Source organism: Cebus imitator, unplaced genomic scaffold (assembly GCF_001604975.1).
Source record: "Cebus imitator isolate Cc_AM_T3 unplaced genomic scaffold, Cebus_imitator-1.0 Scaffold101, whole genome shotgun sequence".
Lineage (NCBI taxonomy): Eukaryota > Metazoa > Chordata > Mammalia > Primates > Cebidae > Cebus > Cebus imitator.
Genome location: NW_016107416.1, coordinates 5,434,773 through 5,445,489, shown reverse-complemented (window position 1 = coordinate 5,445,489; position 10,717 = coordinate 5,434,773). Strand labels below are relative to the sequence as shown.

Sequence of the window (10,717 nt, the reverse complement as noted above, 5' to 3'; positions counted from 1 at the left end):
TCTCTTGTGTTTTCCCCCTCCCACAAGGGGTTGAGAGCTATGGGCTAAGTGAGCCACCTTGTCACAAGTCCTGTGAAGGGATCAAGGGAACTATCCTGTTTCAACAGGACATTCAGTGCTAAAAACCAGCAAAAGTCTCAGGCAAAGTGGAACAATTTGGTCACTCTTATCCCAGATCTGTTTGTCTTCAATAAAGACAATGCAGGAAAAAAAAGACAATGCAGAGAAATATCTCTGGCATAATGTTTATTTAAATAGTAATCTTAAAAAGGCTTTATACAAATCATATAAACACAGTTTGACATTGTTGTTTACTTTTTACATTGAAGAATCACAGTAAAAGCTCTCAAGTTCCCGTGATCTGGCTCAGCCAGCGAATGGTCGAATACCTTTAACTGCAAACCCTGGAAAAGTTAACCTGCTGTGTGAAAGGTTAACTCTTTCTCTTGTTTTCTTGTCATTCATGCTTATTCCTTGGACCCTCATCCCTGTCAACTCGCCTGCCCCACCAAAGACAGCAACCCTGTGGCCCTGTTGACCGCCTAGTCTGGGAGAGCGTGGAGGTAATGTGTCATTTAGTACAAGGCAAAAAGGAGATCAGTACTGGGACTGGGGTTTCCCGAAGAGAATGACTCAAGGAGACGGGTCAGCTAGCCTACCCACAGATAAAGATAACAAACACACCAAGGTGTCCCCTAGCCAAGTCAAAATTGGGCCCAGCTCTTTTTCTTTCTGTCTTACGACAGACCAGCCTCCAGCCTTGGTGAGGTATCTACATGTAGCCCTGCGTACCCTGCTTCTGTTTAGCATTCAAGGCCCACTCATGGCCCCAAATCAGCCAATGGTGAATATGGACATAGGACTTTTAGAGGGATGCAGGTTGAGTTGTACATAACTTAGAGGTGAAGTGCAGGCCTGAGACAGGGCTAGACTTTGGAGAACTGTAAAATGGCTCACTGGGCATAAGAGCACCAGGAGCCCTGGAGTAGGCTTTCAAACTTATCCTCTTCTGCAGGCTACTTCTAGAAATCCCTAGGACTTACCAGCTTTCTGAACACTGCACATCATGGGAGGGTGAAGAGGAGAGGGGCTAGTTGAAATCTTGTTTCTCCAGAGGGCCCAACTCAGGGGGAACCCTAAAGCTAAGCCCTTGGGCTTGACAGCTTCACTTTTCACCTCTAACTACCACTGTGCCAACGAGTGCCGAGTGCCAAGATCCGCTGTGACACTCGGGCCCTAGGTCAAAGTCACAACACCACCACTGAGTCCCACATGACCATTCACATACACAGTAGATACAGAGAACTCAAAGGCGCAAAGACACACACACACATGAATAAATAGCTGTTGACTGAACTCTTGAGCTCTGCATACAAAACACTGTGACATTACCATTTGAACTAGCATTTCCATAAGTTAACATTTAAAGGAACCAGCCAGTCCCACTCACCCTTCCCCTTTCACCTGGGTATAAGACAAATGAAATCACGGGTGACCATAGCAGCAAAAATGGTCTGACATTGATATGCAATAGGCTGGGCATACTGGTTGAGTTTCAAATATATATCCAGCACACAGGCAATCCTTAGGCGTTAATATGAAACCAAGATTTGGATCTTGATGCGAACAATCTTATCCTTCACACAGTTTCATTCTATTCTTCATGCCTCCCTTTGAAAAGTAGCTGAGAGTCATGAAGGGCTATGACTGCCACTGGGGTAGCAGGGCTCATTAGGATCAGCAGTGAGTTGGGGAGTTGCAATGGAGCCACTGGGGTAAGGGAAAGAGGAATGCCTTAATTTGTAAGATACTCGCTGATTTCTACATAGAGGGAAATTCATTTTTCTTCATTTTTTTCAAGGCACTTAATAAAAAACATAAATTGGTGTGTGTGCGTGCGTGCATGTGAGTGTGTGTATGTGTGTGTGTGTGTGTAAGAACCTAAGTCTCTCAAGGTTGAAGCAGTGTGGTTAGCATGCTTGTGCACAGTACTTGCAGACTTCTGGTTAGAATCAATTCTTGTACATCCTAGCTCTGACTCTCTCGAAAGGTTGAAATGGTGGCTGTAACCCAAAAGAGAAGCCAGTGTTTGCTAGCCTATTTGAGAGAAAAATGCATTTCAAAGGGTCTCTGTCTACACTGCTCAGCCTTGGCCCTCATATGATCAGAGGTGTGGCTTCTCTTTCCTTCTCTGCTGTTTTCCTTCCCGTCCAGTGGTGACGTTACAGTGTCTCACTGATGGGGAAAGCATATCAACAGTCTCTATTTATCCCTCTACTTTCCCCTGCCTCTAAGAATATCACATAATGCTCTTTCCAGGGGCTTATAGGCCTGAAAAATGCGTGTGTGTGTGTGTGTGTTTTAGAAGAACATGGAGGAGGGAAAAGAAAAGGCAAAACCACCACCAGAAGCCCCACAAGGGACGCCCCACACCGCCAGACACTGTGGGTCTAGAGTAACAAATGGCTCCTATTTGCTCACAAAGCACTTTAAGGCTCGTCCGGATGCTTCTGTGGATTTTGACGTGTGAAATTTCCTTTCTGGTTTGTTTTAAATCGCATCCAAGAAAAAGCTGTTCATGCTGACCCTAAAATGGCAATTTTCCCCTGGATAAAAAAAGTTAAAGGCAACAACATCCTACTTAAATGCTAGGACTGGAAGCGGCAGCTTGTAGGGTCGGCTGGCAGAACCTACACCACAGTAAATCCCTTAAGTCAGAAGACAATCAGAGGATGGGATAAGCTGGACGGCTTGCTTTGAGTTTTATTTCTAAAGATGGAAAGGCTGAAAAGACACTTTGCTTTTCAAGTGTTGATTAGAAAGAGAAAGCGGAGAATAGTGATCATTGCTCCGCTTCTACACTGGAAAAGTCATTCTCTTCTGCCTCTTTGAGTTGCTCACAGACCAAAGAAATAAAATATAATAATAATAATACAAACTCACAAAATAGAACTGTGACCCCAAAGAGATGAGCTCCTGTTTTGTCCCAGCAGAGAACACGGCCCGTTCCTGCAATGACTTAGCCACGGTCCTAGTGGGGTGATAATCCCCTGTGCGCTGCGTCTCCCTCCCTCCTGCGACTTGCTTTTCTGTCCCGTCCATACCTTCGGTATTCTGGATCGGTTTGATCGAGATTATGGCATTCAGTTTCCAAAGGAAAAAAAAATGTAATTTTCCCCAGCCCATCTCGCTGGAATGAAATGTCAGATAGGATTCAGGTGCAATCCGTCATGCCTCGGAGCAGCACTTCTGGTGGTTCATCTTGACCTTGTGCTTAAGGCCATCGTAGAGCTCGAAGTTGTAGTTCTCCAGCGTGGTGCAGCTTTGGGAGCTCAGGCCTGAGTAGGAACAGGTGCAGTAGAGCAGGAGCCCTGCACAGGTGGCCCCCAGGAGGACACCCAGCGAGCTCATGGCGATGATGGTGATGAGGATGGGATCCAGCGTGTACAGCCAGCTCTTTTCTTTGTCGGTCGAGGGGGCGCCAGACCCTGAGGTTGCAGAAGAATTGCTCCAGTCCACCTCGTATTCATCTATGAGACATAAAATATATGAGAGATTGCAGGCACTACTTATGTCATGGTGAAGTGACTCAGCTTCCCCAGCCCAGAGGCTCTTCAGAGCACAGTAGTTAGCAGCAGCAACTCTGGAATTAGACTCTCTGGGTTCAAAGCCCAGCCTTGCCACATCTTAGTTGTGTAACTTTGGGCAAGCTATTGAACCTCTCTTTGCTTCAGTTTTCACCTCATTCAAATGAGGATAATAGTCAAATCTACCTCAACTGGGTTGTTAGGAGGATTAATAAACTCATATTTGTAAAGTGCTTGGTGTCTGGCGCATAGTAAGTACTAAGTATCCAATATTTAAATAATTTGACTTATATTAGGTAAGCTTGGATTTGAACAGCACCTTTGGGGGTGCCTCTGCAGCACTTGGGATGGCCTCAGGTTCAAGGTGATGCTGCACTCCTCCTTTCCAATCTCCTCAAGTTAATGAAAGGACAGTCTGGGGCTATTTGCACATGATGAGTTTCCTTATTTGGCATTGCTGGCTATATAAGCAGCAGATTTTTCCCAGCCACCAGACCTCCGCTAATAGTAAGGCATCATGCCTTACTGTTATGGGTTGCACTGTATCCCCCTCCCAGCCACTTAAATTCATGTCGAAGTCCTAACCCCCACAACCTTGTTTGGAGATAGGGCCTTTACAGAGGTCATCAAGTTAAAATAAGGCCATGAGGGTGGGCCTTTATCTGGTAAGAGCAATATCCTTAGAAAAAGGGGACACACACACACACACACACACACACACACACACACGAGAGAACATCATGCAAACGCAAAAATGGCCATCTCCAAGCCAAGGAGAGAGAGCTAGAAGACATCCTTTCTCACAGCCCTCAGAAGGAACCAACTCTGTCCACACCTTGATCTTAAATTTCTAGCCTCCAGAACTGTGAGAAAATCCATCTCTGTTGTAAGCCACCCAGTTGGTGGTACTCTGTTCTGGAAGCTCTAGCAGATGAATCTAATTACGTTTCTACAGTGTGGCCAAGGCATGCCCACATTTGGGCATCATTTTTTGAAATCTAATAATCCCATGAAGAAGGCAGGATATTATATATATTTTTAATAGGTGAGGAAACTGAGGTTTAAAGAAATTAGGCGACTAGGTAACTCACTCCAGGTCACAGACTTAGCAAGCAGTTAAAATAGGAATGGAAATTAGGCTTTCTGTCTCCTTACCCATTGCCCTTTCTCTTCCATCCCAATGCTTTTCTGCCTGATCTACTGCAGCCTCTCCATGTAGGTCAGTCGTGCACTTTTGCCCATAAAAGGAGTGTTGGACTGTGTTTTGCAGGGAGAATCTGCAGTCAGTTAACAAGGTGCTGTTTGGGTTAGTCACTCCAGTTTCTATAACTACGTATAAAGTTTCTGATTAAGGGCAGGTTAAAAGCAGCTGCTCTATAAACTGCTCTTCTTAAATACATTAATCTTGCTCTACAGTTACTATTTAAGTGGAATCTTGCTGTTGAGCCTCTTGGAGATCAACTCTGGCATTCAGAGAAGCCCAGAAAGAGACCTGTGCTATTCTGAGTTGAGAAAAGAAATTACATCTACATATTTGCTCAGCAGCCCTCTAGCCTCTTGAAGTATGTGTATTTGCAGTGGAAAAATAGAGCTTGGAATAAATATAAAGATACGAGATGGTCAGTGTGAAAAAGAAACCTAATTCTTGCAACAAGCTCCAAATTGGAGTCTTGAATAGTTGAAGAAGTTTCCCTCAAGCCAGGGAACCAGAAACCATAGCAGATCTGGGAGAATATTCACATTTATGCTCACTCACTAGGCCATTTTTGGGAGGAGGTCAAAACGTTCAAGCAATGACACATATAGAGGAGCTGATCTTTCACTTTGAAAGGATTTATTCAGATTTGAAGTCCATCCAGGTAAAAAGTTGCTGGAAAGAGGGGATCTGTTTCAGATTAGGCAGAGGGAACTCAATAAACTTTCTAAACCTCTAAAGTTGACCCTGACAGATCCATTGATGGTTCGCTCATTTTTCTCCAGATTCTTTTATATATTTCTGACTGATAGTTCTAAATTTTGGCCCTCCGATACCCTGGGCATTATTTTTGTTGATGGCTTTATAACCAAACTTGAATTTCTTGATTACCTGCTAAATCATAACCATACTCACCATCAATTTCGTCTTCATATCCTTCTCTTTCATGTATTTCTGGGATGTCCACTATAATATAAAGGAAATAAAAACAAATTAATAACAAGCTCTAGCACCATGCTAACAGGCAGAGAGACAATCTTTCTGAGAATTTCCCTCCATTCTGGCAGGCAGCTAGAGAGTCACTACCACTTCTAGCTCATTCAGTATGTACGTTACTGGATTGTTCTCCTTCAGATGACCTGCGTCTTCTTCCAACCACAACCAGTAACACAGAAATAAGAAAAAAGTCTGGGTCTTCAGTGCCAAGCAACCCCTGCCACTATGCTATTTTAATGACTGGCATTCATTATGAACACAGGTTTTATTTAAGGCACCTTCAATGGTATCTTATGCCCACCAGCAGCTGCCATTACTGGGATGTTCATTTAGTACAGCTCGCTGCACCTCTTTACGGGAACGCATCTCAGTGAGCACAAAAGCATCAGTCTTTCTCCTTTGGATTTCACGTAAACATATGGTAGTTTAAGGAAGTCTTGTTTCATCATTATATGTTTTAATTTAAGAGCAGAACTGGAAGGCATGTCATAATGCCTAGTGACCTTCACATATCTGTGCTAATATCTCTTATATTCTTCCCAAGTCTGTTTTTCCTATTGGCTTTCTCCATGGTGTAGAATAGATCAAAGATGGGCAACCAATCTGACTAGCCAGGCTAAGTTAATTTACTCTGAATTTTCTCCTGTATTATCACTATCTATCTCTGTCTTTTTCATGATAATTCGGGAGGGTGGTGATACAGGTCTCTCTATTCACTGTGCTGTCCAACTTATAGAAATCAGAACCAATGAAAATTATTCTGTCTAAAATGGCAAAACATCAATAGAGAACATCAAATACATGGCAAACAGCAGCTTCCTGTCATTTCTTCCTATCTCATAAGCTAATTATCCCTTTCCAAGCTGACAGCTCAAGATGGCCCCAGTGAATGTGTGTGGCCCTCTCAGAGTTTTGTTCCTCCAAGTCAGGTAAACAATCTTGAAGTCACTGCTACAAGTTGAAATCCAAAAATCAAGGCTTAAGAGAAAATCAAAATCCCAAACAGCTGAAGTATCAGGCAAGAGGGAGAAAAAGAACTTTAGACCATCCCGAAAGCTTCCCTCATCAGCACTACAGCTCAGGGAAGATCTACTTGACCATGATCTGAACTGAGCATTGATCCATCACTGTCACACTTGAAATTCAGTCTTTTCCTGGAGGCCATGGTTTTAATCATGTTAGAATTCTTTCTGGCCAAAGTGCTAAAGCACATTCTCATCCCCCTCGGTCACTAGTAAGGGGTGCACAAAACAACTTGTCAAGCCCCACTTGAAAAGACTGACGCCATGTGGCCCCAATCCTCCACAACTCCAGCCCCTTCCTGGCAGGTCTGTAGCACAGCAACTGGCACCTGCAGGCCATGCCAGCCTCCCCACCTCAATGCCCATTCCCCGCATTCTTCTCCAGGCCCCGACAGAGCAGGTTGTTTCCTTGGAAGGGAAATGTGAACATGAATCAACAAGAGGCAGGTGGTGTTTGTCACAGGGATCAAATTGAGCTTGTGAAAGTCAACCCAGAGGGTTTTTTTCCGTATTAAAAAAAACTCAACATGGAAGAAAACCGTCACATTTCCAACAATTAATTGGTTTGATGGGCTGCTCATATGTCTTAACATCTTCACGGGTAAAAGATGCAGAGCACTGGATAAGAACATGTGAATCGGCCTAGGATGAGAACCACGGGGCTCCTGCCAGTGACTTCTGGGCCAAATCCCATGCTTGCTTTTAGGGATCTGGCTTCTGCCAAGGATGTGATGAATTCTTGGGGGCTAGAATGCCATCTTGCTCCATCTCACACCCTCAGGGAAGAAGTCTTAGGATACCATAGATCCCTGGCTGGAAAGGGGTGAAGATGGCATTGATCTTGAAAGAAAAAGGGTAAAAGGATGCTAATGATTTTGAGAACATTTTATCCCAGGAGATCACAGCCTCTTGTCTCTGGAGGCAGAGGACTGGATGAGATGATTTCCTAAGAACTGGCCCATTTCTAAGGTTCAATGAAATCAATTTCCCAGATGCAGCTGAGATTTCTGCACCTGGAGAATCAAAGGCTACTTAAGGTGAAGAAGAACACTTCAGTGGCTTGACTTGGCTTTTTGTATAATCACTGTTCCTCTGAGTTTGAGTGAGTGGGAAGGGGTCGAAAAAAGGATAAGTTAATCAACATTTTCAAAAGCGCATCTGTTCACCAAGCCTTAAAGAAAGAATGGCACACTGGGGAAAACACAAATAGAGGGAACGTTTGTACAAAAAGCCATTTACTTTGATAGCAATTTTCTCTAGTCCCCTTGCTAATATTCTTGATATCTGTGTTTGATTAAGGCTTTTCTCTCTCTCAAAAGTGTCTTTGCCCTTTGTCGGCCACTTTCCTTTTCTGTTGAACCCGGTAGGTAAACTGCAGCCTGTTTCCTTAGGAGGCCAGCAGGAAGGAATGTGGTTCTCCCCCCAGGTCCCTGTAGTTCTAGCAAAAAAAAGGCAAGGTGGGTCGGGTGAGTTGCTACCAGGAAAACTGAGGGGTAAAGCTACTGGCCTCTGGGAGGCAGGAGGCAGAATGATGAGTCAGGAGCCCAAGGCAGACGGTAGAGGCAAGAGCTCCCTGGAAAGGGGAAATGGCACCACAGGATGGCAGACCTAGCTGCGGAAGTCAGGGCAGACATCAGGAGAGAGTGGGAGAAAGGAACCAGGGACTGACTCAGAATTTTGTTTTTAATGGGGAAAAACTTGGAGAGGAACTTCTGGGACTCTGTTTTAGTGGGTGGGTGTGTTTGTGAGTGTGAGACGGGTTAGGGAGAGTGGAATGGGCCACACCTCTAGAAGAACGCAGGTCAGGAAGGGATCTTACCACCCATACGACTTCCACTTTCAACCTTTGTACTCCCTGTTTCCTTCTACGCCCCTGTGTGGATTCAGTCTCAGGTCAGTCTGACTACAAATACTGACTCTCTGATGCTGTATTAGGGCCAGGAGGGATCCCCAGTTTGCATTCAAGTTCTCTGGGTGTGTCTGGGGTACTGTAACTACCACCATATCCTTACTGCCCCCTTCTGATAGAAAAAAAGAGTCTGCCTTATCTCAGAACTGGGTTGGCTGGATACACACTTTGCTTGTCTGTTTCACTGGCTCACTACTTTGATGTGGTAGGGGTTTGAGGGGCTTCTTATGAACACGAAGATGTGGGGGTCTGAAATTTGGGGTTTCATGCTATCCACGATAGGCATCACTTAGAGGAGGAAACTAAATTACACTGTTCTTCAAGGGCAGTCTTCATTAGCCAATAAACCAACACAACACCACTTAGTAAGAGGGCTTACTGCATGTCCGGGAAACATACTGAGGACTTGGAAAAATACAGATGTAAGGGACCAGGTGTCTACCATCAAGGCCCTTCAGTGTGGCTGGAAAGTGAAGACTCACCCATACCAAATTAGCATGAAAGAAAGCGAGGCATTGCAGAGAGGACTCCCAAGCGCTGCTAGGGTCCAGGGCAGGGATTGGGCAAATGAGCCTGAGCCACAACCAGGAAGGAAAATGTGGGAGTGGGGAGGAAGATACTTTGGCATTGAGGCTGCTGCAAGGTGGGCAGTGGAGGATTTCTATCTCCTTTGTCTGTGTGATTGATTAAAAAAAACTTTCAAACATGGCACCCGATCTCTTGGTTTTTGGTTTGCATTCATTCGTATCAGACTCGTCAAAGAATTCAAAGAGGTCGCCTTGCCTTGCCACAAGTCTTCCACCTTGTGCATATCTGTGTGAGAGTCGGACCTCTGCCCTCATACTCCCCCACACCTGTCCCCTTCCCCAGCTGTGGCAGACCAGCACAGTGAGAGGGAGAGGTCAACTCCGAATGAATGACGGGAAGGGGCTTTACAGAGCTTGAGTAATCAAGTGGGCACAGTAGTTACTGCTTAAAAACAAGTACAACCCAACTTCACAAAACCCTGGTCATTTTCATATGGAGATCAGTCTCAGGCCAAAAAGTCACCTTGTTTTGGTCGGTGTCCCTTCTCTCTGCATCATTGAGAGACAGAGTAGGTACAAGGTGAAGCATGATTCAAGGTCTCACTCCTCTCCTATTGTGTCCTGATTTTTTTGGAGTGAGATACCAGAGTGGCTAGTTATGAAAACACCCACAGGACTGTTCCAGAAACATCCCACACCCTAGAAGAGTCAATTATTCTCTGGTGTGCTTGTTAGTAAATTGCAACACTATGGCACAAAAGGTGAACAGCCATACCTAGTCACAAACCCGACCTCTTCTAATGAAGTAAGCTTCTCCCTGGAACACTGCCTGACAGTGTAAGACCACACATGCTACTCAAGGGAAACACCCCCAAGACACTCCAACCAGCTGCCTGGAAATTCCTACTGAGAATGATTTAGTCCTCAGATAAGAAAGCCCTCTCTTATGGCCCCTCCCATTTTCGTTCTCTCTCTCTCCCCCCCGCCTTTGACACACACACACAATTTTTTATCTTTCCTCTCTCCCTCATTTTTGTCCTTCTTCTAAATTAAGATTATTTGGGATTAGCATTCCTTCATTAGTTTGCTTTTCTGCAGTTTCTTACAGAAAATTCGTAGCCTTCACTCTGTTTACTGTGAGTGTATTGGACTTGACACTGTCACATTATGGCCAGGAGAGCGAGAATTCTGCCCCAAACCACTGGTTACTTTTGGATAAATAATTTAAGACAGCCCTTGGGACACTCGTACACAGATCATTTCAGGTCACTGATATGCTCGTTTCTTTGAAGAGTCCCTTCCATGCCAACCCTGAGCAGTGGATTAAGAAGCCACTGCTCTTGAGATACCCGGAACCCCGGCCAGCAGCAGCATCACCCTGCACTGAAGGGAGTGGTGTGGGATGTGGAGGCCCTAGGCTGCAGGTGGGGTGCCCGCCTCCCGTCTGGTTCTGCCTCAGGTGTCAGAGCCTTGACCAGTCA

At 45.0% G+C, this 10,717-nt stretch overlaps 1 protein-coding gene across 2 annotated transcripts in view; it reads right to left on the bottom strand.

Annotated features, from left to right (window-relative positions):
• Window positions 1-231: 231 nt before the first annotated feature.
• The window catches only part of NRP2 (neuropilin 2), a 116,457-nt gene continuing 105,971 nt past the window's right edge, over window positions 232-10,717 (bottom strand). For both annotated transcript variants that reach the window (XM_017536874.2, XM_037741488.1), the window contains exons 16-17: window positions 5,698-5,748; window positions 232-3,530 (exon numbers count right to left, since the gene is read on the bottom strand). In XM_017536874.2, the coding sequence (XP_017392363.1) occupies window positions 3,229-3,530; window positions 5,698-5,748 (353 nt within the window). In that variant the 3' untranslated portion in view covers window positions 232-3,228. The remainder of the gene's footprint in view (window positions 3,531-5,697; window positions 5,749-10,717) is intronic.